General features: G+C 53.9%; 1 protein-coding gene across 5 annotated transcripts in view; it reads left to right on the top strand.

Annotated features, from left to right (window-relative positions):
* LLGL1 (LLGL scribble cell polarity complex component 1) overlaps window positions 1–26,571 on the top strand; it is a 43,403-nt gene that overhangs the window by 14,452 nt on the left and 2,380 nt on the right. For 4 of the 5 annotated variants that reach the window (XM_077316154.1, XM_077316152.1, XM_077316151.1 and 1 more), the window contains exons 2-22: window positions 706–803; window positions 11,028–11,109; window positions 11,207–11,337; window positions 12,277–12,435; window positions 12,768–12,930; window positions 13,180–13,315; window positions 14,593–14,647; window positions 15,238–15,392; window positions 15,568–15,785; window positions 16,360–16,427; window positions 17,747–17,900; window positions 19,379–19,483; window positions 20,098–20,390; window positions 20,809–20,962; window positions 22,216–22,369; window positions 22,934–23,217; window positions 23,713–23,977; window positions 24,414–24,528; window positions 25,381–25,478; window positions 25,646–25,769; window positions 26,403–26,482. In XM_077316154.1, the coding sequence (XP_077172269.1) occupies window positions 769–803; window positions 11,028–11,109; window positions 11,207–11,337; window positions 12,277–12,435; window positions 12,768–12,930; window positions 13,180–13,315; window positions 14,593–14,647; window positions 15,238–15,392; window positions 15,568–15,785; window positions 16,360–16,427; window positions 17,747–17,900; window positions 19,379–19,483; window positions 20,098–20,390; window positions 20,809–20,962; window positions 22,216–22,369; window positions 22,934–23,217; window positions 23,713–23,977; window positions 24,414–24,528; window positions 25,381–25,478; window positions 25,646–25,769; window positions 26,403–26,481 (3,027 nt within the window). In that variant the 5' untranslated portion in view covers window positions 706–768 and the 3' untranslated portion in view covers window position 26,482. The remainder of the gene's footprint in view (window positions 1–705; window positions 804–11,027; window positions 11,110–11,206; window positions 11,338–12,276; window positions 12,436–12,767; window positions 12,931–13,179; window positions 13,316–14,592; window positions 14,648–15,237; window positions 15,393–15,567; window positions 15,786–16,359; window positions 16,428–17,746; window positions 17,901–19,378; window positions 19,484–20,097; window positions 20,391–20,808; window positions 20,963–22,215; window positions 22,370–22,933; window positions 23,218–23,712; window positions 23,978–24,413; window positions 24,529–25,380; window positions 25,479–25,645; window positions 25,770–26,402; window positions 26,483–26,571) is intronic. The other variant, XM_077316153.1, reaches the window with a different exon arrangement.

The following is a 26,571-nucleotide window of genomic DNA, read 5'->3' as shown; positions in this document are numbered from 1 at the left end:
AAGGCCGCTCTGGAATTCCCTACTGAATCCGGGACCATGAACTCTGTGCATGCTTACTGGCACTCATTGCTCGGGGCACGTGACATTTCTCTGGGGCAAAGAAAACTGGTTCTCCAACTAAATTAGCAGTTTCCATCCTGCCTTCTAAACACTCCCGGGGTTCTGCCGATGATAATTGGACGCTGATTGGGGGTTCTCTCAACGAGACAGCCTACTCCACAGTGTAGAGCCCCAGGGGGGATAAGTGTGCTGGCAGTGATGGTTTAATGGAGCTTCCAGGTCCTGGGGCAGTGTACCTTGGGATTCCAGTTTTGAGAAGAATGGTAGCCCTCACAGGCTTCTCGGAGGCGTACGGAGCTGGAAAATAGGATCCTTGTTCGGTATTGTCGTCTGGCCTGATCCCTCAGGGCTTTTCTGAAGATGTCCTCCTTGCATTACTGGAGTAATTCCCTCATTCGCGTGCGGACCCTGCCGGAAACTTGGTTACGCCTGAGAATACTTTGCATTATGTCTAAGAATATTGTCCGCCGTGAGATCTCTCTGTGACCCCAGGAGGCGGACCCGGGACCGATAATCCAAAAGCAAAAAACTTTGCCCTCGGACTTGAATTTCCCCGCGCACTTTGCACAAGGCTGCGTCTCCCAACATGAATATTTGGGGTGCGTTGCCCTCGAGTTAAGATCTGGCTTTCTGCTTCCCTTCCAGACGGTCGAGCATGGCTTCCCGAACCAGCCCAGTTCCCTCGCCTTCGATCCCAAGCTGCGAATTATGGCCATCGGCACCAAATCCGGAGCCGTGAAAATGTATCCTTTTTTTTTGGCTTGGCGTTCGATGCGGTTCCCATACGAGGGTCTCCAACAAAAAGAAAAGGTAGGATTCACTTGACAAAGGAGACAAGGCCTGTGGGACCCCACCCCCTGTTTTTTGGGGGTCACGGGTCACGTGGAGGGTGGTTCCAGAGTGGTGGCAGTTGATTGGCTGTGGGGGGACGGGGGCGTGGCTGGATAGTGGTTGATTGGCTCTGAGGGCTGTGACTGGATGGCTGATGATTGGCTGTGGGGAATGTAACTGGATGGCAGCTGATTGGCCGCTTTGGGGGGCGGGGCCACGATCTGCGATGGTTGATTGGCCCCGGGGGCGCCGCTATAGGAAGTTGGAAAGACAGAGTGATGTCAGCTGCAGAGAAACACAGGACCCCATGTTTCTCACTTGGATAGTTGTGTGGCTTTGTGGGAAGACGGCTCCCTTCTACAACAACCCTCCAGAGTAGGCCAGTTGCGGTGGTGTGTCGCAGATGCAGGGGGATGTAGCGAGGGCCAGGAACCTCGATGGCTCGAGAAGAGGATTTGGATAGATTCACGGAGCGAGGAGCCCCTCAGTAGCTCCTGACAGTGGTCATGGCCAGATGTAAGAACGGGCAGGGGGGGGATCCCTGTTGGGTGCCCCCCTCCCTCCCTAGCTTTCTTGCTTGTGGGGCCGGGGAGTGCCACAGTTCTAAAATGTCTAGATCGCCTACGGCCGTCGGTTTCCCAGGGCTCGTGTTTGAAGTGCCCAGGATGGGGTTTTGTGTGCCGTTTTGGCGCCTGGCCGCATAGCCCCCCCCCCTCCTTTGAGAAAAGAGGGTCTTCCCCTGGAAAGAGGCTGAATAGATGCCTTTGGAGGGCTGCAGGAATCTTGGCCGCCAACCCGAGATCTTTTAAAATCTCTGCCCAGCAACACAGCTGAGATGTGCGGTCTCCATGGAGCCGCCAGTCCCCGGAATACAATGCCGGGAACACTGACCGTCCCCGGCTTCCAGCGTCTCTTTTTGTCTGCGCCTGTGTCCCGTGTTGTCGTTCTGGGGAGGGGGCGAGGCCGGCCGTGGGGAGGAGGAGGAGGGAGGTTTTAAAGCGGCCCGTAAAGAACCTCTCGGCTGCTTTTTCTGGCGACAGTTCGCAACGAATTTTCGGCGAGCGAACGGCGTCAGCGACGGTGCTACCGAAACCAGCCCAGCGGCCAAAAATGTCACTGTGGCCTGAACAAAGAGCAGTGTGGTTTGTCGAGCTGTCTCGGGCAGAAAGTTTGAAAGGATCGGTGTGGCTACTGAGAAGTCCCCGCTCTGGTTTTCCTGCTCGTCGTTGCTGCAGTGCAGAATCCGGAGAGTCGTAGTGAGATTTTTTTGGGAGGGGAGGAGATAGGAGCTGCCCGTCAGAGAGGCAGTAGTGAGCTAGGTGGGATGTACACCGCGTGAGGAAGTCTACCTTGGCCCTGCCCTGTCTACACTCCAGGGCTGTTGTGAGGGTCTAAGGGGAGCCCAGTGTTGGTCACCCAATACCCTTAATAAATATTGAGACAGTGAGCTTTTTCAAATATTGTCTCTTCAAATGCCAGGGTGGAATGCACCGAATCTCAAAGCTGAGATGTTTTTGGTGTGCCCTTTATTGTCATTTATACCCTACTTTTCTCCACAACGCAGGATACTGAAAGAGGCTTACCCTTCTCCATTTTATCCTTAGAACAACAGCCTTGCTAGGTTGGTTGAAAAGTCCTCTCGTGAGCTTCTGTGGGACAACAGGGGGTTCAAACCTGGGACTCCTCGGTCCTTGACTGACCCTGGATTCCCAACCAGGGTCTGCTCCCGGAGGTCTGCGGGAGCTCTGAAGGAGGTCCGCGGCCGTCCCCCTTCTGCCTTAATCGACTCGTCCACAAGGTAGAGAAGTGTCTGCTGTTTACGCAGGTGGTGATGTCACTTCTGGGGGCGTGGCAGGAAGGTGTGGCCTGCTGGCATTCCATCCGGGGCCCCTCGAAACCCGACCGGTTATTTCAGGGGCCCGCCGTGGTCAAAAGGTCGGAAAAGACGGCTGCAACCCTTACCCCGCACTCTCTCCGTGGTCCTCTGGAAAGTGGTCCTTAAGTCAGGCTGGCCACGCTTTCTGGTCTGCTTCGGGGAAAATATATCGCTGTCGGTTTGGGCCAGCTGTGCGAAGCTTCCCGATTGGTCCCCGCCAAGACGTAAAGCTCTTTAAAAACTCTGCCGTCATTGGAATGTGCAGTTCTTGAGTGTAATGTCAGCATAAGCGTTGGGGCCTTGCCAGGTGGGGGTGAGGAAAGGGGGTGAGGAATTACATGCAAGCGGGCTCTGTACTTTTGGCTCGTCGGCGTTGTCCGAGACGGGATTTTGGAGGTGGGGGCGAGGGATTTGGGGACCCCGCTGTAGCGTGCCCGCCCCTCTGCAACTACGGAGGCTTGGCTTCCGTTCAGGACATGTGTGCGAGCTGGAAGAACAATGGGGGAAATGGCTCAGGAACAGAGGATCAAGTTCTTAAGTGGGGGGGAGACGAGAGGAGGGGGGCCTTCCCAGCAGGGCAAGGAAGGAAACAGCTGAAGCAGCTAAAAATACAGACCCCTCGACGCATGAATGGAGCAATCTTCGGCTTGGAAGGGGCTCTGTCGAAAGCCCCCAGGGGACATCCGCCAAGGGCCGAATGGCTACCAGCTGTGCTGATCGCTCGGACACGCCCTCCCTGAACTAGGCTTGTTATTCGGGCAGGGTTCAGTCCGTTTACTGACCGCAAGTCTCTTGGTTGACTTAATTTCCAGCCCAAGAAGGGCTCAGGCGAACCAAATATTCGGCCTCGAGCACAAATCTTTGCCTTTTCTCGCGTGAATCCCGCGCAGCCGCCTGGCCTTTGGCGAATGCCGGGCCGGCCTGGGGCATTGTGGGAAACTCAGCGTTGTGAATCGTGGTCCCCTCCTTGTGATGCTGATGTGGGGGCAGAAGCAGAGGGCGCCTTTCTTGGCATGTTTGCAGACTGGTTTCGCAGATGCCACCCCCAGTGGCTAAATAAATCTTCCCTCTGGGAGCAGGGCGGTTTTGGGACGAACCAGTTGTCACCTCCCCCGAGGGGGACCTTACACCGTCCAAAGTAGCTCATCTCTGTGATTTGAAGATCAGTTGAAATTCTGGGGGGGCCTCCGGGCACCTCCGGACCTCGGCCACCTTTGCGAATTCACACCGCCTGCCGAATATCGTCTTTCTAGGCTCAGGGCTATTCTGGCAGCCTTGCGGCTCGGCTGGTTGGGAGGGGGCCTCATGGTTTGCAAATCGAAAATTTGCAGCGGCTTTAGACTCTTTGTCGTTACCGTTGCCCAACTCGGAAATATCTCACGCTGGGTCAGGCTGAGCCACTGATGGGTCTGTCGCTTCTGGCAGAGCGGCCGGCTGGGGCCGGTGGGGGGTGAACTGGGCAAAGCCGCTCCAATGGAGAAAGCCCTGGGGGGCTGCGGCGACCTGATTTCACGCTGTTTTCCACTTCCCCCTCCGCGCTTCTGAGTTCCCTCATGAGCCCCTGCCGTAGGAGTGTGGTGGGTTTTTGATTCTCCATCCCGCAAGTTCAAGTCAAAACAAGGACAGTTCTGTGTTTTCGCTGGCAGGAATTCACATGCCAACGTCCTATCTTCTGCCTTTCAAAACAAAACCGAGAAGCTTCTAGTCCTCATGATTCTGGGGACGGCTCTCTGAGTCCCTTGTTCTCTCTGATCCGTCTCTCCCTCGCCGAAGGAAGCCCAGCACAGGTTTTGGATCAAGAGGGGTGGCCGTGTTAGTCTGCCTGTAGCCGCTGAAAAGGGCCAGAGTCCAGGAGGACCCTCAAAATTGAAAAAAAAAATTGTTAGGTTTTTAAAATGCTTCTAATGCATTTTATTGCATTAGATAACAGCAAACAGAGATCCAGTAAACACACGCTAGAAAACGCTAGAGGGCGTCACCCCAAGGGTCAGACATGACTCGGTGCTTGCACAGGGGATACCTTTACCTTTACCTTTAATGCATTTTATTATATGCATTTAACTTATACTATAAGCTGCCTTGGTCTCCGTAAGGAAGGTGACTAATCAATGTGGCCTGATCCTGCTCAGCTTCCGAGGTCTGGTGAAATCAGGACAGCCTGGGCCATCCAGAGGAGAGCTCAGTGACGCTACCCCATATTTTTGTACATTTCTGTTTACAATAAAAAACTAGCCTTCTAGCATGCTAAAAAGGCGGAGTCTAGCCAGCCCGTTCCCTGATATACTTTCTTTCTACATGTGGGGGCAATACAGCCCCCCACAATTGCTCGGCTACAGTGTGCTTCGTGTGTTTACTGGATCTTTTTGCTGTTGAGGATTCAGGGTCAAACTCTGGCTCTTGCAGTTTCCAAAAGCTGGGATAACCAGCACGACACTGTGGAAGGCTCCAAGGAGGGATTAGATCAACATCTGGAAAGGAGGACTGTCAGTGACTATTAGCCACGAGGGAGAGCTGGAACACTGTCTAGGGCAGGGGTGCTCTGTCTTCTTGGTGCTTGGGAGGGCCTCCGTGGGAGTTCTGACCCCACTGATAAATCTCCTGATGGCCCCTGGGATTTGGCCAGTGTGTGACACAGAAGGCTGGACCGGCTGGGCCCATGACCTGATCCAACATGGCTTCTCTTATGTTCTTAAGGCACTGCTGATAAAGCTTTTGGGGAGCATTCGTTCGTTACCAGATAACTATCTCCCATGGGCTGGATCTGTAGCCCAGCTGAGGTCCTCCCTCAAGCATCCTCCCCACAGTGAGGTTGCTTGCTGCTTCTCTGTACGCTGCCCCGTTTCTTGGCTTGCCTCCTTCCAACCAGTCTTGGCTGCTGCCAAGTGCCGTTTGGCTGCCCGGCTGACGCTACTGTAGAGACGAGCCCAGACTCCCCACCCTTGGAGGCAGCGTGCCCTGAACACAGACTCTTAGGAGTGCAACAGGCACACTCTTTTGGAGCACGGGTCTTTCCCACTTTTAACGCACTCGGGAAGTCCGGCCAGAAACATTTCGTTGCCGCCTTTCCCCCTGTTAATCCCGAGGGGAGGGAAAGGAATGTGTTCTTCTCGAAGTTTGCACATCTCGCCTCTCCGTCAAGCAGCTCTGAACTTGTAGTGAAATGTAGAACCACTTGCTGTGTTAACACAACGGCGCTAGCAAGCACACGTACGGGTGTATCGTGTGTCTGTGTCTGTGTGTGTGTGTGTGTGTCGTATTGATTGTGGCGCAAGGGCAAATTGACTTGGCTGAAATGCCAAAACCGCCTGCTAACATTCCTCTTCTCGTCCGGGTTGCTCGGAAAGATCTCTTTCTGTGGGACTAGCAGTGCCTACTAGCTATGGTGGCTGAAGGGAACGGAACCTCCATGTTCAGAGGCAGTCGTCCTCAGAAAACCAGTGCCAGGAGGTAGCATCGAGGCCTTGGTCCTAAGCCCCATGGTTGGCCCTCCAGAGGAACTGGCTGGCCACTGTGTGAGACGGGATGCTAGACTGGGTGGACCATTGGTCTGACCCAGCAGGGCCCTTCTGCGGTTCTTAGGAAGGCCTCGGCCCCTCTGCCCTGTGGCTGGCCCTGCAGAGGAACTGGAAGGCCCCTGGGTGAGGCAGGAGGCTGGGCTGGGTGGGCCCCTGGTCTGACCCAGCAGGGCTCTTCTGATTTTTAAAAATGTCTACAACCACTGCACCACGCTGGCTCTCCGGACTGAACCTCCGGGACTTTGTGCCTGCAAATGTTCTCTTGCCTCGATGCACACGTCTCGTTCTTCAGCGCGCAAGAGGCGCACTGGCAGACCTGGCCTCTCCGGCGCATACGACATCTGGCGCAGAAGAAGCATCCCTCTGTGGAGCTCCCCGCATCTGGTCATCGGGGGTGGCGGCGGTGATGTTAAGACCCGTTTGTTTTGGGCAGGATTCCCATGCGCATGAATGGCCACGGCCAAGGCACATGGAGAACTGAATTCCTCCCATTGTCGTTCCGTTTTTTTAAAAAATATTTCGTGGCTCTCTCGTCGAATAGGGACTCCATTCATGCCCCGTGCAGAAATGTCTGGTTGGAATTGTCTTCTACCTCTCCCCCCCCCTTTTTTTGGGTCTGTGTCTCATGTGGAGTCATGCTCCATTTAAGAGCATCGGAACTGTGGCTCCAGCAAGCTCGTAAACGGCCCCTTGGTTGTTAGCTGCGGCTTTATTGCTTCCTCTGGGCTGCAAACCGCACTCTCGCGAATTGGGTCCCAGTTTGGGTGAGGCGAGACGCGTGGTTGTGAAGAGCACCGGACGAGGGGCCGGGGACCCGGGTTCGAATCCCCGCCCTGCCATTTTCGGTGCTTCAACACAGAAGCGAAAAGCTAGCCCAGCTTTTTTTCAACGTTTTAACCGTGGAGGTGCCCCCGAAATAAGTTTTCAGGCTTCAGTGAGCTCCGGAAATGAGGTCAGCTGGCCACACCTCCCTGTCACGCCCCCAGAAGTGACATCACCACTGTGTTAACAGGCATGCTCAAGGACTCGTTGGGGAAAGAGAGAGAGAGACCCTTTGCAGCTCCAGCGGACCCCCGGTTGGGAATCCCTGCGCCAGCCAATCGGAGAAGAGGTGGCTGTGATTATTCGTGCACCCACCACCCATCATGAGAAGGCGCATCCTTTTTACCTTCCGTCGCGCCCATGTGCCTCCTTTGCTGTCGTTCGGGGACGGAATTTGAATCTTGTACCCTGGCCTTTCCCTCCTCCCACAGAATCACAATGCGCAGCTATTTGCCTTTCGCTGGGGGTTAAGTGTGCACCCCCAAGGGTTGTCGTGCCTGTGAATCTCTTTGGAATATCCCCCCCACACCCCAAAAAAACCCGAAAAGGAATCCATGAAAGGAATAATTCTTGGGTGTTGCATTTTTGGGGGGCGAGAGGGAAAGCCCCACAATGTTGTGTCTTTATAAAGGGGACGGCAACGAGGAGAATATTCCTAATAGCATCCGAGTGAGCTCATGTTTTGATGTTGGACCGGGCCTGATCCAAGCCATGCCTCCGCGCAGTGGCTCTGGTGCAATTCCCCAGACGCTTGGCTAATCTCCGGGTGACTCATGTTCACGCGCAGGGGTGGCGCAATCCAGTGGGCGGCGAGCATGCATGTATAAACTGGTTCTCAGAGCACCCTGCGTGCTGCTGCCGGAGTGCATGTGGGGAGGGGGATCGTGGCCTGAATCCCAGCCCAGTTGAATTTCGAGGGCACTTGGATTTTGGCCACTGTGTGACACAGAGAGTTGGACCGGACGGACCACTGGCCGGTTCCAGCGTGGCTTCTTTTATGTTCTTATGATTTGGTCCATGCCTGGAGATGACACCACACTGGTTCGGTATTGGGGTCCGGTCTGGAGCACGTGGCGTGGCTGGGGAAGCCCCTCTGAGCATGCACAGAGTGCCTTTCTCCTGAATGTTTTCAGCGTTTCTCCTGAATGTTTTCAGCCTGCTCTGTTGAGCGCGGGAGAGCGAGGCTTCTGGGCAGCCACGCAGACGGATGCGGGGAAGTGAACCCATGGGAAAGTTCAGGGGTCTCACTGGACCCCATTGTCCGTGCTTAAAGGAGCGGCGTTTAATTGCTGCTGTGCTTCCTTGCCAGAGGGAATGGACAAAGCCCTCGTGATTGCACCGTCCGTCCGCCTGCCTGCACTGTGTCCAGACCCCCGTCCCACAGTTAGACCGGCTTGGTAGGGGGCAGCTAATGAAGGCAGTTGTGCGCGGGGAGACCTCGATGCTCCAGTAATTGCGCTTCTACTGTCGGTTTTTATAGTCGCCCTGGGAAATTGCCAGTCTAATAACATTAATACGTACAATGACAAGTTTGCAAAGAATTTCAACCTCCTGGTAAGCCAGAGTACTTCCCGCAAGGAGGCTGCCTGCTGCCTCTCTGCGAGAGTTAGGGTTCGCTCAAGGTTTTGGTTCCTTCTGGTCACCTGCCTGGTGGGTCTCCCTGCTGTGTCTCAGCGACGGGGTTGTGCCCTTGCAAGGACTCGGCAGAAGTATTGGAGGTCAGGAAGGAGGTGCATGCAGAACGGTGACTCCAACAGAGGCACGGCAGAGGGTTTCGCTGCCCCTTAAGGAGGAAATGTCTTACAGACCCCTCTGCCCAATTTGAATAGAGAACGAAAGCATAGACAGCAAAGGGGGCTGTCCAAAATCCGCCCGTCCTTCGTGAGCAGGAGAATGTGGCATTTTTGGGTCTGCTCCTTCTCCGGTTGTGGGCTGTGGTGGTGAACGCACGCGGTTGAACACAGTTGACGGCGGTTAGCCCCGTTCGCAAACTAGGTCATCTTCGGCGTGGAAAAACAAAAGCGACCCGTTTGCGTTTGGGGAACAAAAGCCAGGCTGTGCTTGGAGCGCTTTGTTCTCTCCCCCCCTCCCCCCGCATGCACACACCCAAAAAACTCTGTGGCCAAAATTCTTTGCTAAGAAAACATAACATCCGATCGAAAATATGAACATTTGTTCAATGTGTAAACTCTGGCAGGCGGGTCGTCCCGGCTTTTTTAACTGCGGAGAGAACGTTGGACCAGCATCCCAAGGCCTCCTCTGATGTGGCCTGCTGGAGCTGCCGTTTGTAAGCTGACTGCGTCAGAACATGGAGGCTCCCTATCGTCCACTTGGCTAGTAGCCATTGCTAGAATAAAATCGTTATTTCTATTGGAATTTATATTCCGTCCTATCTTCAAGCACCTTGTTAGTTTTCATTTGGCTTACGTTTATTCCTCTGGTCGAGGGTCCCCAGCAGTTTTGAACCTGGGGGCACCTTTGGAATTTTGACTGATTGCGGCGACAAAATGGCTGCCCCAGGAGGCGGAGCTAGCCACAAGATGGCTGCTGCAGGCGACCACCAGGGGAGAGCCTTCTGCTGTGGTGTTTTTAAACATCGGCGCAGCCAATCCAATCTCCCGTGTCCAGTTGTGGCTAATCCGCATTTGGCCCCACCCACTTCCGAAAAACACTTTGCGGGCACCAGGAAAGAGGTTAGCAGGGCACATTCGGGCGCCATGTTGGGGACCTCTGCTCGATGGGCTTTCAGTCGGCACTCCTCCCCAAATGAGTGTTTTGGTTGCCGTAATTTCTGGTCTCTGCTGCTCGCGAACCGGCTGTCCCGAACCCCAGAGGCGGCTTCCTCATTTGGAAAGGCGAGAAATGTTTTTAAAATGTCTCCCGTTGCCCGGCTGGCCCTTGAGCCGCTTGACCCTCTGGCTCTCCCCCCCTCGGGCTTTTCTGTTTGCGTTCCCATCACGGCCCAACCCCTGGGGACCGTTTCTAGGTCGGGAAGCTCAGCAAGACGGCTAGGGAAGTTTTGCTGAATAAGCAGCCGGGACCGGAGAGCAGCCTGTTGCTCCGTGCAACCAGCGTGCGGGAGGCCGGTTGCTTGGTGACCCTCTTTTGGCGAGGGTTTCTTACAAACACCGCCGCGGCTGCCAGGAAGGGGGTTGGGAAGCAGAAAACCCAAATGGGCTGCAGGGGGAAGCGGCGAGAAGTGGCCCATCACATTTGGGGAGCGGCAGAGACGCCGGTTAAGAAAAAAGCGTAGGGGTAGGGGCCCGGAGAAATGGTTGGCGACCCAATACAGAAGATGCTTTGTCGCAAAATTCTAGATTTAGTGCATTGGCCTGGTGAGCAGAAGGTCACAGGTTCCGTCCCCAGCATCTCCAGTCGAATGGAACAAAATAGCAAAGGATTTGAAAGACACTGGAGAGCTGCTGTTGACCTGAGTTGGCAATGTTGACCTTGATGAACTGATGACTTGATTCTGTATAAGGCAGCTTTGTGTGTGTTTTGGTACCATCCGTTCAAGAAATGGACCAGGCACAAGCTGGTGTGAAAGAGCCCAACCTGAGACTGGGGAAAGCGGCTGCCAGCTGAGTAGACAATACAGCCCTTGAGCTAGTGATCTGATCCAGTATAATTCGGTATCGGGTGTCATAAGCACAAAATTCTTCTAGGTCTAACGTGGACTAAAGCACTCTAGGGTGGGTAGATTGCGATCTACCAGGTTCGAATCCCTGCTCCTTTACAAAAACCCACTGAGTGATGTGCCGCAGCCTAGCCTACCTCCCAGGGTTGTTGTGAGCATAAAGTGGAGGAGAGGAGAACAATGTCACCCCACTGGCAGAAACGGGGGTTATAAATGGAGTGTATAAAAATCCTGTTTGCGTTTTTCTCCCCATTGAGTCTTTTCCTTGACTCCCGGCCTTGCTCAGATATGGAGCCCCTGGTGTCGAGTTCACCGGCTTACACCGGGAGTCGGCTACAGTCACCCAGATACACTTCCTCCCTGGGCAGGTAAGACAACCACGTCTTCAGTTCCCTTTGCCTTCGTTTGTGGCTGTCAAGCTAGAGGCCCCCAGTCTTAGACGTGTGCCTTTTTCTTTTCTTTCAGGGCCGTCTCCTCTCCCTGCTGGATGACAACACCCTTCACTTGTGGGAGATCTACCAGAAAGATGGCTACTCCCACCTGGAAGAGACCCGCAGCTTCCTCCTCCCCGGACGTCCAGGGTTCGACAGCGCTAAGTACTCATAGCTTGCTTGCCTTCTTTCTTTCGCGCTTGCTCGGGGGGATTCGGGGGTCCTGGAGGAAGTCTTCTGGAAGCGGAGACCTCCTTGGAAGATCTGGGAATCTGGACAATGCCTTCTTCCCATCTAGACTCCCCGACTCTTTCATCCACCCAGGGGACTCAGGGAAAAATTTTCCACTTTGCTGCCTCTGCTTGGTTTAGCTGCTTCTGCTGGGTTGCAAGTTTTGGGGCCAACCTGGGGCTCTTGAGCCGCGCTGTTCCCCCACCTCACTGGAGTAGCACTACAGCATGGAATACTTGCTGTAACTTATCCGGCAGCCATTTTGCACAGTGAGGGCTAAGGGCCTCGAATTCCCCTCCATTGTCTTTTATCAAAGCGGTTGTCTTGTAAAATTATTCGTGGACCGTTGTTTTATCTTGACGCAAACAGGTCTGTTCACAGGGAGGTTTGGCCACCAAACAGCAATGTTTTTTCCTCTTGAGCACCCTCTTGGCTCCATTTTCTATTTGAACTTTCCAAGAAGGTGGTCGAGCTGTTTTCCTTAGCCTTTCAAACATCCTTCTTTAGGCCTCGGCTTTGCCTGTGTGTAAAAGCTCCGGTCGGGTGCGTAAACTGGCCCGGGGATTCTCAAAACGTTTTCTAAGGAAAAGTGGTTGGTCTCCTGAGGAGATTATTTGGGATTCTTTGGCCAATAATATTGAGGGGGCTTCTCTGAAAGACAGTGGTCCTCTAGTAGGACCCAATTGGGAGAGTTTTTTTTTGGTTGGGGTCTTCTTGTGTCCTACATAAGCAAAGTTCTCTTTCTTTGCCTCATTGGGGAACCAAAAGAAAGAAGAATCCCTTGAAGGATTTTTTGGGGGTACGTGGGAAACTACCGGTCTAATGCGTGAGGCCATGCTGCTTGTAACTCAGGGCTTGTCCTTCTCTCTGTAGCTCTCCTCCCAGCATCACCCGGATAACGGTGATCCTGTTGATGTCGACCTGTGACCTTGCGTGCCTTGGGACGGAAGGGGGCGGAGTCTACTTCTTGGAGCTCCCGGGTTTGACACTCCTGGAGGATAAGGCTCTGTACCAGGACGAGATCCTGCAGAGGTGAGTTTAGGGACCATGTGACCAGGCAGAACAGTTCTGGTGGGATGCCATCGATAAATTTGTGGCGCTTTGTCAGTGGCTAGTGGAAGTCCCATGATTGGAGGCTAATTCGACTACCAGAGGCCTCTCTTTGGCTCTTCCTTGTGGGTTTCCTGGAGACATTGTCAGATCTTGAGCTGAGGAGTGTATTCTGCTAACCGGTGTCTTCGACGGATTGTTGTTAAAGGGCCAGGTTTGGCTCCCGGCCGAGGTCTGTCCAACTGGAGTCCAGTCCCTTGCGGGGTCGCAGCTCAGCTGAGGACACCACTGAGCGGCTTTTTTTTACGTTCCAGTGTGCCGGAAGACTACAAATGTGGGAAGGCTCTGGGCCCGGTGGAGTCGCTCCAGGAACACCCGCAAGACCCGGCCAAAATTCTGATCGGCTTCAGCCGGGGATTGATGGTCCTGTGGGATAAAAGCACAAGAGAAGTGGGGCACGTCTTTCTGGGGAACCAGGTACATACAAGGCTGGTCCGAGGGGGTTCCTAAGAACTGGATCTCTCTTCTCCAGTGGCCAGTTGTAATCCCAGCGTTATCCAGCCCCCACCTGGAGGTTGGGAACCCACAGTTGGATGCACCCCCCAGTTCTACCTTAGGGGGACATCTATTTTAGATTCCAGACTTTCGTTTCGTGCAGACTCTAGATCCCCTGTTCCTTGCCCAGGTTGCACGTACATTTATTCACCCTGGGTTTCTCTCTTCCAGCAACTAGAAAGCGTCAGCTGGGAGCGGAGCGGCCGGACGGTCGTGAGCTCTCACAGCGACGGAGGCTACGCGGTCTGGTCACTGGCGGAGGGCTCCCCTAAGAGCATCCAGCCGGTCACTTCGACCATCCCTTACGGTGAGTTTGGGAGTGACGTGCATTCTCATCTACATCTTCGTGCGATCTTGGCACCGGCTCAATTTTGGGGCGCATTTTTTATTCTCTGTTCCGCTGATCCCTGGGGAGGTGTCATAATTACAATGGGGGGGGGGGGTTGACGGGGGCGTGCGCATCTGAGGACATCAAAGCAGAGCGCCCTCGGTACCATCTGCCAGGCAGTAAGCGAGGATAATTTATCGGCTGGGAGCCGTCACTGGTAATTGCTTGGAAAACACGATTTAATGCTCGCTCTTAAAAAAAAAGGGAAGAAAAAGATTGGCCCTGGGCTGGATTTCTTAATGTCGTATCTTGCGGCAAAATGACTTTCTCGAAAAAGGGAATGGCCCCGTCAGCTTGGAGACAAGAGCCTTCCTTGCATGTTAAACAAGAACACATGCGCAATCCATGTACAGCGTACATCCTTGTGTTTATAGCTATCCACGGCAAAACATGCATGCTTGATGGAAAACAGATCAAGATTTTGATAGAAAAAGGCCTCCAAAGTTAGAATATATCCATTGAGAACATGAGATGGAAAGATTTATAGGAGGTATAGGGAAGCGATGGAAATATCTACATTTGGGGGTGTAAAAAACCCGAAAAAGGTACTCTAGAAAATAGGTAAAGTATTTTGGAGCCTGTCAGATTAATATTCCTAGTTCTGTAAAGGAAACATGCAAGGTCTTTTTTTCCTTCCGTATTATGCAATGTCTTTTTCCTTTGTGTGTACCTGGGTGTGTGCATCTTTGATTCGTTTTTATTTTATTCATTACCTTTCTATGCCACCCTCCCTTGAGGCTCAGAGCAGTTCACAGCATAGATACATACAAAGAGTCTCGAAACTCTGGCTTTTTGGCCGGGCCTAAAGCTGTGATTGTTTTTCTGGAAAGGCACAAACATTCATTTATCACCGGCCGCCGTGTTTGCTGCCAGTTGGGACAGCTGGCAAACCAGAAGGGTCGAGCTTTCTCCGCAACGCTTGGGGCCACGGAGGAAATCGACGTCTGTACACGGGAGGTGCTTTCTTTTCCTGTGTACAGAAAGCGAGCCTGCTGTTCTCCAAGAACCTCTGCACCCACGAGGACTAGCGACTTTAAAATCTTTTCATTGAAAACCAAGCTTGCAATACTTCGTTGGCCAGTTGCTCCTGTTGGGGCTAAACGTTGGCCATCAGTTACCCCCCTGCTCCGAGGGAGCGTCGATGGCGGAGCGGGATCGAGTGCGTTCTCCAAACCCCCCCTGCTCTTCCATTTCAGGTCCTTTCCCGTGCAAAGCGATCAACAAGATTGTGTGGCAGACGTGCGACTCTGGGTAAGTACCGCCTTGTGACTAGATCAACATGGGCCCGCCAAATAATACGGCGGCAGAATTCTTGAGGTGGTAGGACAGGCCATGGCAAACTGGTCACCATCGGTGCCCATTCCTGCTGATTCAGATCAAATTCTTCAGTGCCGATAGAAAACTAGCACCTTGCAGGCTAGTCTTCTGCCTGCAAGGAGACTTTTGTAACATATCGTCGTGTTCCCCTCCCCAAAATGATCCTTGGTGTCGTGGATAAGAGTGTTGGCCTCTAATCTGGGGAACGGGTTTGATTCACCACTCCTCCTCCACGTGCAGCCAGCTGGGTGATCTTGGGCTAGTCGCAGTTCTCTCAGAGCTCTCTCCATTTCACCCGCCTGTGGGGAGGCGAAGGGAAGGCGATTGTCAGCCGCTTTGAGACTCCTTCGGGTAGGGATCAGTGGGTTATTAAAAACACACTCTTTTCTCAAAGTGATGTTACCGATTCTGCCCCCGCTTCCATCTCCCTGCTTATTCCCCTGAATGCCTGTGCCAGATCCTACAAGCGTAAGATAGGGTGTGACAATTCGGCATGGAGAAAGTGACTTTCCCCCTTCCCGTAGGGGCCACTTCATCATTTTCAGTGGCGGGATGCCCCGGGCCAGCTACGGGGACCGGCACTGTGTGACGATCCTGCAAGGCCAGACGCTGGTCACCCTGGACTTCACGTCGCGGGTTATTGACTTCTTCACGGTATACGACACCGAGGTAGAGGAGGGTATGTGCTTTGCTATTTTGTAAAACTCCCAGCCGCCCTCTGCTTCTTTCCCAGCTTCTGACATCTCTTCCTTTGGGGGAGGAGGCCCGGTCTGGGGCCATTGAGCCCCCAATCTGCATCGTTGGTACCGAGCGCTCTACATGCATTGTATTGTCGCTTTCTTTTCTCCCCCCAGAGTTCGACAACCCGGCTGCCTTGGTGGCTCTGGTCGAAGAGGAGCTGGTTGTGATCGACCTGCAGACGCCCGGCTGGCCCACGATCCCTGCCCCCTACCTGGCCCCGCTCCATTCCTCTGCCATTACCTGCGCGTACCACATCTCCAACGTCCCCCTCAAGCTGTGGGAGAGGATTATAACTGCGGGGGGGCAGCAGAGCCCTCGGGCGTCCTCCGGGGTACGTCGGCACACAAGTCTGGCCATATTGACCCCTCAGACATGGCTGGGGAGGGCCGTCTTGGTTGGTTTGGGGATTTCTGTGATAAGGGAGGGCCCGAGCCCCTGCATCAACCGTCACAGAAACGGTTCTCCGCTCTGCGCTGCTCTCTTTTGGTGCTCACTGAGGAGCACCGATTTTGCACGAGCAGTCTCCATCACACTGCGGGTTTGGGCGAGAAACCTTGGGCCGGTCCCCTTCTCCTTCCGCTGCGCCTGTGTCACAAGGTTGTCGTGAGGACACGGGGCGGGAGACAGAGCTGTGTACTCCACCCTGATCTTCGCCGCGCCAGGGTGGGATCGAAATGGGATCGGCTTGGCCGGCCAAGTTATCTAAGAGATTATCTAGGAAGGAGGCGGGAAACTCCAAGCGGTGCGTATGGAGCCGCTTGGATTGAGGCGTGTTGGAATTTAGGGCGCCAAAAATGCTCCCTTAATCTAGGTTTGTCCCCGATGAAGTTTCCTCCTAATAACATTTCGGTCTCAGTCGTGCCCATGGCTAAACTCTGTTTCACGTCCCTCCCACCCCCTAACAGAACTGGCCCGTCATCGGTGGGAGAAATCTGGCACAGGCCCCCACGCAGAGAGGGCTTCTCTTGACTGGGTGAGTTATGGGGCAGTTTTTATTTATTTATATTGATATACCGCCCTCCCCTGAGGCTCAGCTTCTCTTCCATATGATCTCGGGGAGGTGTGCGAGAGGCGAGTTCGAATCTCGCGCGTGATGTGAATTCAAGTCCGGTGCAAGTGACATAACGGTGACTCGTATGTGTGTGTGTGTGTGGGGGGGGGGAGAGGTTGGCATACAAAGTGTGATTTTGCGGGTGATATTAAAGGCCTCGCCAGCATGGTGTCATGGGCTAGGATCCAGGAGGCCCAGGTTCGACTCCCCTGTATGCCATGGAAGCGCACTGTATCGTGCTTTCTTAGCCTAGCCGACCTCGCAGGGTGGTCGTGACGATAAAATGGGCGAGAGGTGCTGCTTTGCGGAGAAAATGTCTAAAATGCGGGGCTGGGAAAATGATTGAAGGGCGACCGAAATTATTAGGGATGGAGCGCCTCGTGTTGTGGAGAATCTGTTTAGAAATCCAGTTTAAATTGACACATGAAGAAAACAAAACCTTGATTTTTCCCTCGCATGTCCATCTGCACAGAAGAACGCTTCTCCTCTTCGTTCTTGCGTAGGAGAGCCCCTCTGCGAAGCCAGCCCTCTCCAATTATAAACCGTTCTTCTACGAAATTCAATTAAAAGCCAAATCTGCTCCGTGAATTGGAAGAATACTTGGGTTGCTCAGCCCCGCATTTCTAATCGATTAATCTGCTTTAAGTTGACTAGACAGCTCGGAAGATAATCCCCCCCCCATTCTCCCCCCTCCCCCCCCCCCCCCGGCTTCTTCGTCTTTTGTTTCCCCTCTTGGCGGTGTCCGACCCGCTCTGAGCCAAGCGCTTTATGGGTTTAATTTGGCGTTTGGTCTCCTTGGAGGGGACGGCAGATGTTCGGGGCGGGAGAGGGGGGCGCTTGGAGAAGAGGGAGAGATGCTTGCGTGGACGGTATTGGAGCTCAATCAACGTTTTTCCGTGGGAAGTTTTTCTTACGGGCCTCTGCCAAACTAGGAGGGTAGGGGGCCTGATCTCGTCGTGCCGGCCCCAAATCCCGCAGCCGTTTTGCGCCTGCATTTTTAGTGCTCCTGGGTCGACGTTCTCTCTCTCTCGCTCTCCTTTTTGATGAGCTGTTTTTGTTTTCCAAAAAGAAAGAGGAACATAAAAGGAAGGCGGAAATGAAAAGGGGGTGATTCAAGACAATTCATATGATTAATCAAAACTGGCACAGTATCCTAGACAAACGAGCAAAGATCTATTTTTTCCCCTCTCTTTTATCACTGTTGTATTTTCACAATTGCCGTTTATCCCTCGTTGTTTCAGCCACGAGGACGGGACAGTCCGCTTCTGGGACGCCTCCGGAGTGTCCCTCAAGCCCTTGTACAAGCTCAGCACGGCCCACATTTTCCAGACCGACTGCGAGCACAACGACAGCCTGAACCAGTCCGGCGATGAAGACTGGCCTCCGTTCCGAAAGGTACCAGACCCCGAGAGCTGGTGAAAGAGCGGTGGATTCTGGCCTGGCTTTGATTCCCCACTTCTCTTCCACATGTAGCCAGATGGGTGACCGCGGTTCTCTTAGAACTGTCCTCGTAGAGCAGGTCTGTCAGAGCTCTCTCAGCTCTGACTCAGAGGAAGTGAAGGGTATTTGTGTAACTTTGGGACTCCTTCGACTAGTGAAAGGGGTGTGTATAAAAATCAGTCGTTCTCCTCTGTCTTTCTCCCCCTTCTTCTCCCTTTCTTCCTTCTCTTTTGCTCTGGAAATTGGGGCCGCTTGGGGGGGATGGAAGGTTTGCATGGTGCAAGGGAGGTGTCGACTCTTGCTGGAGTTGCTGTGTGACCTTTGACAGCACGACATCCCCGGTACGCCTTCGCCCATTGCTGGGAACTCACGTGACCCCTCTCCTTCCTTCGCTTGCTCATTTCCGATCTTGTTCCCCGCCTTTGTTTACAAGGGCAAAGGTGTGTCTCGGCTGGGAGGCGTAGGCGTTTTCTACTTAGTGCCGGGGTGGCCAAACGGGTGGCTCTCCAGAAGTCCGTGGACTACAATTCCCATGAGCCCCTGCCAGCATGGCAGGGGCTCATGGGAATTGTAGTCCACGGACTTCTGGAGAGCCACCCGTCTGGCTTCCCCCTCCCCTAGTGTCATCTTTGGTCATGTGCATCTCAGTGAGCCACCTTGTGGAGAAAAGGAGTCAGTGCAGATTTGGAAACAGGAAACCCGTTCTCGGGGATGTAAACCGAGTGCGGGCCTGCGTACGCTGCTCCCTTCGTTCTTTGCCTTAATCCCTTTAGAAAAGGGCTCCCTGGCGTCTGATACTGGCCTGGAGATGAGGTTAGATGCAAATTGCTGCTGCTCCAACAGTGTGATGTCACTTCCCATGGGACCCTGGAAGTGACATCGTTGCGTTAGGAGCAACACGTTTGGATTCGACTCGATTGAATCCCGGAATGCCCTCACTTCTGGGGGGGGGGTCACACAGGAAGTGACATCATTCAGGCTGGATTACGAGTGTTTTACCCACATGTCCCCGGTGCCCTACCAAATCATGTACGGGCTGTAGGGTACCACTCGCTGTGGCCCTATGCAGGGGAGTCAGCCTGCAGTCTATGTAGCTGGCTTTAGTTTCAAAATAACTGCACAACTGCAGAGAAATATCTAGCGTCAAAAAATACACAACTGGCTTGGGCGTCGAGTTTAAATATGCAGAGAGAGCTGCTGAAAAGAATAAAATAGTTCTCTCGAGAAAACAACTTGGTGCATAAGAGAGGAGAGAGAGAGTCCCATCTAACTGTCTAACTGTTCTTTTTGTCTGTTCTGGAGGCAAGCAGATATATTCCGTATTCGGAGTGTTTTTGAGCTGAATACAGCGAGGGCACTTCCCAAAGAGCTGCCCTCTAACGCTTTGTCTGCTTCCCCCTTCTTCCCTCCTCAAACCCCTCCGCTCTGTCCAGGTGGGCTGCTTTGACCCCTACAGCGATGACCCCCGGCTGGGAATCCAGAAAATCGTCCTCTGCAAGTACACGGCGAAGATGGTGGTGGCGGGGACAGCCGGGCAGGTACGTCTGCAGCGGGAGAGCGGGAGTAATCTACTTCCCACTCGCTCTTTGTGAGAGACTTTTACCACCCTGTCCTGAGGGCTCCATGCAGGTTATTAACTTAATGAGCCCCGTCAGTTGTTTGCGCTTTGCCAGCAACGCGCGGGGAAGGGAAGCAGGTCCCTGCCCCAAGGAAATTACTACGTACGTTTCGGCAGCAGGAGTGGGGCGACAATCCAGAGGTGGGCGGAGAAACGAGGCTAACAAGGGACGACCGAAACAAAGCTGTCAAGGGATAGACGTAACCAGCGACAGTGTGACGTACCTCGGAGTGGGTTGTGGTTGAGAGTAAGCCAGCAAGCCCAGGGGGTCACAGGTCGGAGTGAGAAATGGGGCTCAGCAGGGGTAGCGTTTGACGTTTAATTCTGCACCAGGGCCTATTTCAGGATCTCTGTGCTTTAAGGCGATGCTGAAGGCTAATGTCTTCAGGCCGGCCCTTAATGGTACATTACGTGAATTCTGGGAGGAGTGTGCAAAGTTTCCCCCATCTCTTTTTATCCTCACGACGCCGACCCTGTGAGGTAAACCCAGGAATCATGACCCTGCGGCCGGGCCCTGTATTCTTCTCGTGGCAGGTGCTGGTCATGGAGTTGAACGACGAGAAGTCGGAGCACACGATCAACGTCGCCGTGATGGACCTCCTGCAGGACCGAGAGGGCTTCACCTGGAAGGGGCACGACCGGCTCACGCCCAAGAACGGCTCCCTGTCCTTCGCCCAGGGCTTCCAGCCCACCGCCCTCGTCCAGTGTATGCCCCCTGCGGCGGTCACGGCCGTCACGCTGCACTCAGAGTGGAACCTGGTCGCTTTCGGGACCAGCCACGGCTTTGGGCTGTACGATTATTACCGGCGGAACCCCGTGCTGGGCAGGTAGGGGGATCTGGGGGCAGTAGGGGGATCCGGGAGTGGTAGGGGGAGGCCAGGGATGGTAGGGGGATCCGGGGCGGTAGGGGAATCCGGGGGCGGTAGGGGACGGTAGGAGGATCCAGGGGCGGTAGGGGGAGGCCAGGGACGGTAGGGGATCCGGGGCGGTAGGGGGAGACCAGGGGCGGTAGGGGGATCCGGGAGTGGTAGGGGGAGACCGGGGGTGGTAGGGGGATCTGAGGGCGGTAGGGGGGAGACCAGGGGCAGGAGGGGAGACTGGGAGGTGTAAGATGGGCATAAGACAAGGGTGGGCGAGGTAGGAGGTATGGGGAGGTATTAAAAAAATGAAGGCCAGGTCAAGGGGATCGGGAGGCGTGAGATGGACATGATACTAGTACGGTTTGGGTTAATTTTTGCGTTCTAGATGCACGCTGCACCCCAACGACTCCCTGGCCATGGAGGGGCCGCTCTCCCGGGTCAAGTCGCTGAAGAAGTCCCTGCGCCAGTCCTTCCGCCGTATCCGCAAGAGCAGGGTGTCCGGCAAGAAGCGGGTGAACGCCAGCAGTCCTTCCAGCAAGGTAGGCGCCGCCGTATGCCCCGGGTCTGCGTTCGAGGCCTTGACTCCCGATGTGGCCTGAGCGAAGCCTTGAGGCAGAGGATCGGAGGGTATTAGCGCTCTCAGGGACGGCCCCTCGCTTGGGGCTTTGCAAATAGTTGGGTAGCCTATTTTAGTCTTGTCTCATCACCTCTTGGAAGCTAACCAGGGTTGGTTGCATTTGGATGGGAGACCTCCCATCAATACCAGGGTTGTGATGCATAGGAACCTCTGAACATCTCTTGCCCAGAGGAAGAAGCAAACTCTTGGTTAAAAGCCTGGGTCGAATACAAGACTTAGGGCTGGCAAATAAAGAAATGCAGTGAGCATCAAGACTTACCAAGGCAAGGAACCACCACGCAAAAGGCCCTTCCGAGGTTGATATCTTCTTCGCCTCTGCCCACAGAGGCACAGACAGCTTGAGAAAAGAGTATCTTAAGCGTTGGGATGGGCAATGCCTGTACAGGCAGTTCCTCACGGAGGGGGCACCCAAATTCTGACGTGGCCTAAGGCCTCTTCCAACAAAGAGGCCATCCGAGTGTTTACAAGATGGCAGAGAGGAACGCATCCCAGGTTAGGTACGGGCGTGAGCCGAAAAGTATTGCTTCCAAAATTGCAGAAACCTTTATTAAACAGAGATCACGAAATTTGAGGCTCTTGTATCTTTGACACATCCCTGATCTAGATCTGTACACTTCGGAAAGCGGTCATTTCCGTCTCTCTAGCCCTTCCCCGAAGAATTTTGCACTCGTCGATGGGTTCCGCAGTGAAATTATAATTTTGCCATCCTTGGGGGGTCTCTAATCGAGTTCCTTTTAAATGTCCTTTGAGTTTTGGGGGGAAAATGGTCAAGATTGGGACCGCGGGGCGGAGGGGGGACGGTTTCCCAACGAAATCCTTATAACATAAAACTTCTCCATCATAAGCCCCCCCCCCCATGATCGCCCTGTGTCCATCGAGAAAATCGGGTTTTATTTGGAATCAATCTGCATGTGAACGGGAAGCCTCAACAATACAATACAAATGCAAAAACCTTTTGTGGCATCCAAAATATAAAGTGGTATATAAGTTCTGAACTGGAGAGCTATAAAGCTGCAAAAAATCACAGCAGACGAGAGAGCAGCAAATACACAAATACACCCTTGGACGTCCGGCAAGTCGATCGCTGCCGTGTTTGGGGAGGACGGCAGGAGTGTCTCGCTCCCTGAAACACCGCCCCCCCTTCCCTCCCACCAGGTTCAAGAGGCCAACGCCCAGCTTGCAGAGCAGGCCGGCCCCCACGAGGTGGAAATGACCCCGGTGCAGCGGCGGATCGAGCCCCGCTCGGCCGACGACTCTCTCTCGGGGGTAGTCCGCTGTCTCTGCTTCGCCGACACCTTCCTTCGAGACGGTAATGGGTGCGGGAGAGGGGAGGGGGTTGCGCCTCAAATTTGGGAGGGGTGGGCTTATAGTTACACTTTTGTCTCGGTTCATCCCCTGCCGTGCTTGTTGGAGATTCCCCGGCAATCTGTGTGTGTGTGTGTGTGGGGGGGGGGGGGGGGGAACTGTGCTGGAGAGTTGTCATGTGTAACAAGGTCCTGGGTTCAAATTCTGCCCTTTCCAGGCCAAAGGATGTTGGATGAGACTCCTTTTAGGAAACACCTAGGACAGCGTTCAGATGTGAAGGGCAAGGGATATTTATTAATTGGATTTTTGTAGGGCCCGTCCTGGTGACCCTAGTCTGGACAGCTTCCTGTGTTCTTGTGAGGGTTTACCTCTGCAAGGCCTCATGGGAACTGTAGTCCATGCACATCTGGAGAGCCACGGTTTGGCCACCCCTGGGCTTAGCTCTTCAGTTTCTCAGCTCTTGAAAGGCTCCATCTCTTCCTTGATAATTAATTGAATTAATTAATTAAGCCAACCTCCCCCCCATTTATTGCTCATTGGTGTTTCCCCCCCTGTCTCGAATCCGCAGCCGCGCACCACGGCCCCACCATGTGGGCCGGCACCAACTCTGGCTCGGTGTTCGCCTACGCCCTGGAGGTCCCGTCCCAGGAGAAGTTTTCGGAGCGCTCCGTCGAGGCCGTCCTGGGCAAGGAGATCCAGCTGATGCACCGGGCGCCTGTGGTGTCCATCGCCATCCTCGACGGGCGGGGGAACCCCCTGCCGGAACCGTACGAAGTGTCTCGGGACCTGGCCAAAGCTCCCGAGATGCAGGGGAGCCATTCGGTGCTCATCGCCTCCGAGGAACAGTTCAAGGTGATCTCTTTGGCTGTTCAGGCCCTTTCCTCCCCTCTGTTGACATCGCTCTCCCCTCTGGAGGCAGGGCCTTTAGGAAGGAAGGAAGGAAGGAAGGAATGAATGAATGAATGAATGAATGAATGAATGAATGAATGAATGAATGAATGAATGAATGAATGAATGAACGATCTATGCACTGAACGGACGGACGGAAGGAAGGAAGGAGGAAGGAAGGAAGGAAGAAAGGAAGAAAGGAAGGAAGGAAAGAAGGAAGAAAGGAAGAAGAAAGAAAGAAAGAAAGAAAGAAAGAAAGAAAGAAAGAAAGAAAGAAAGAAAGAAAGAAAGAAAGAAAGAAAGAAAGAAAGAAAGAAAGAAAGAAAGAAAGACCTCCCTCACGAGATTGCCGGGTGCCTGGCTTGCGCTATCACAACCCCCCTGAGAGGTAGGCTAGATGGAGGCCACCGCGTTGGAATTCCGAGCCCTAACCCCGCTTCCCTCTCTGGCTCCCCGCAGGTGTTCAGCCTCCCCAAAGTCAGTGCCAAAACCAAGTTCAAGCTCACCGCCCACGAGGGGTGCCGGGTGCGGAAGGTGGCGCTGGTGAGCTTCGCCAGCGCGGCCTGTGAGGACTACTCGGAGAACTGCCTGGCGTGCCTCACCAACCTGGGGGACATCCACGTCTTCACGGTGCCCGGCCTGCGGCCGCAGGTGCACTACGACTGCATCCGCAAGGAGGACATCAGCGGGATCGCCTCCTGCGTGTTCACGAAACACGGCCAAGGTGGGCCTGTGGAGGGAGGTCTGGGGAGGGGAAAAGGGCAGGGGGGGGAATCGGGTATCGGAAGGGCTGTCTTCTCCGAAATAAAATCAGAGTCCAGTAGCACTGGGGTAGTCGACCTGCGGCCCTCCAGATGTCCATGGACTACAATCCCCATGAGCCCCTGCCAGCAACGCTGGCAGGGGCTCATGGGGATTGTAGTCCATGGACATCCGGAGGGCCGCAGGTCGACTACCCCTGCAGTGTAGTCTCTTAGGTGTTTTTTTTTTAAACAAGATAATGGTTTTATTGGCATTGAAAACGGCCCTCAGTTCTGCGAGGCGGAAGGAGGTTGGCGGAAGGGAGGGGAATTCCGCCCGGAGGGAGGCCGTCTCAAAAGCCTTACTAATCTTTAAATTTTATTTTATAAACTTGAGCGTTCCCTTCCTTTCCCTCCCAGGCTTCTATCTGATATCCCCGTCCGAATTCGAGCGCTTCTCCCTGAGCACCCGGAACATCACCGAACCTCTATGCCTGCTTGATTTGAACCGTGCCCATGACACCAACTGCCTTGGGTGAGAACCCCCTCCAGCAGCAGGGGATCATGGGAATGGTAGTCCACGGACATCTGGAGAGCCACCCCTGCCATAGGTGATATAAGGATGGGGTTACTGGCCTGATGTAATCCTGGCGTGCTTTGGATGCGGGAAATCCCATCCAAATTTTTGAATCCTAGAGTTAAAAGGGACCTCCAGGGTCATCTAGTCCAACCCCGCTGCTCCCGGCAGAATGCAGGAAATTCACAGCTGCCTGCCCACCCACAGTTCTCCGCCCAGATGGCGTCAGATCAAAATGGGTAGCCATGTTTGTCCGTAGCAGAAGAAAAGAGCCAGGGTCTGTGGGCACCTGAATTGGGGGCACGGGAGGAGCTTCTGGGAGCTCATGAAAAGTTCAAACCATTAAGGATTTCTACAGAAGTACTGGACTGTTTGCGCACTGGAATTCTCTGTGAACATCGCCCGGTCCTGGGATCAGAGTCCAGATAAATCTTCCCTTGAAAGGTTCTGTTCCATATGATTGTCCAGAGAGACTTTTTCTCTCTGATGGAAACCTGAACATTAAAAAGAAGGAATTTCCATGTCTGAACGCTTAGGGGTGATATTAAACATTTGAAACCAGGTTTTGGGTGTGTGTGTGTGGAGGGAGGGTAGATTTACCAGGCCTTGGAGGCGGGACTTGTATCCCCCCTCCCCAAATTGACGAGCAAGTTCGGCACGGACTAAATTCCATGCATAACGGGTGCAGGTGGTGGAATTTGGCCGTCTAGTTCAGAGTTGCTTTTTATTTGCAGTCAGGCTTGAGAAATTTGGCCTAGCGGAGCAGCGGCGAGGCTGACTCTCCCCCTTCTCTTCTCTCTCCCGGTGCAGGAATTGTAACTTCAGCGCAACGCCAAAACTGAACCAAGCCAACGGGACGCACGCCCTGCATGGATCTGAAGCTAATCACTCTCCCGCCAGTAGCGACCGTAAGCCAGTTGCCTTTTATTATAATTTTTGGGGGGGGGGGGCTCCCTTCCGTCGGAGAGAGAGCTCTCGTCGCCCTGTCACGGCGGACGTCCCCTTTAAAAGTAAAACAGCTGCGGGTTGTACAAGACACCACTGGATGGTTTGTTTTTTTTGCTCTTCCCTCCAGGGACCCCCGACGAACTGCAAGCGTCCTTCTCTCCCACGCCGGTTGACTCCCCAAATAACAGCATAGACACCCCCTTGGATACCACCGGGGAGATCACCGCAGAAGAAGTGAAGGATTACTTGGTGTAAGTCTCCCCCTCTTTGGCTTCTCCTGGTCACGGATCTTGACCCATAAGGCTTTGTGCTGCTAGTGAAGATAGGCATTACTTGCCCGAAGCCTACAGTCTTGGGGGAGCACTAAATCTATACCAAGGGGCCCTCACCTTTTTAGGAATTCTGACGCAGAGCGGTGGGTGTGGTTGCAAAACGGCTGCCAGAGGAGGGGGGACACACAGAGAAGGAGCCCAAATTCAGGGGAGGAAAAATGAGGGAATGCAACGATTACGGCAGCTACCACTGCTGAAGCGTTATTTTAATCTGCCTAACCAACCGGTGGCTGGTCAGAGGTGCCGGGAAGGTGCTCCACTCACCTGCTGGAAAGATTTGGTGGGCACCAGGAAAGGTTTTGGGCACCCACAGGGACGGGCTTGGGGACCCCTGAACCAAGTGAACCGTTCCAGGGACGTCTGCTGCGAGAAGAGTTTTCAAAAGCACTGAACTAAGTGGAGCATCCATGTTCAGGAGCAGTATACCCCTGTTGTTTGCAAATAAGAGGCAAACTGTTACGTTGGCCTGGGTGCCTTTGGCTGGCTGCAGTGGTGGTGGTTGAGCCCGTCCAGCAAGGCAGGTTTTACCTCCCTTGTATTTGTCCACTCTAGACCCTCGGAAGAAGCAGAGAGAAATCTGAGGAACGTGTCTGAAGACGAAGGCCGATCCCCGGGGATTCTGATTAAATGAGGTACAATTCTCATGTTGGTTATTTAAAAAAAAGGAATGAAGTCTCTAGGCCGGGGGTCCCCAAAGGACAGGCAGGGGGCAGGGTGGGGG

The sequence above is a fragment of the Paroedura picta genome, chromosome 17 (assembly GCF_049243985.1).
Source record: "Paroedura picta isolate Pp20150507F chromosome 17, Ppicta_v3.0, whole genome shotgun sequence".
Classification (NCBI taxonomy): Eukaryota; Metazoa; Chordata; class Lepidosauria; order Squamata; family Gekkonidae; genus Paroedura; species Paroedura picta.
Note: the sequence above shows the minus strand (reverse complement) of the source record. Positions and strands in the feature narration are given on the sequence as shown.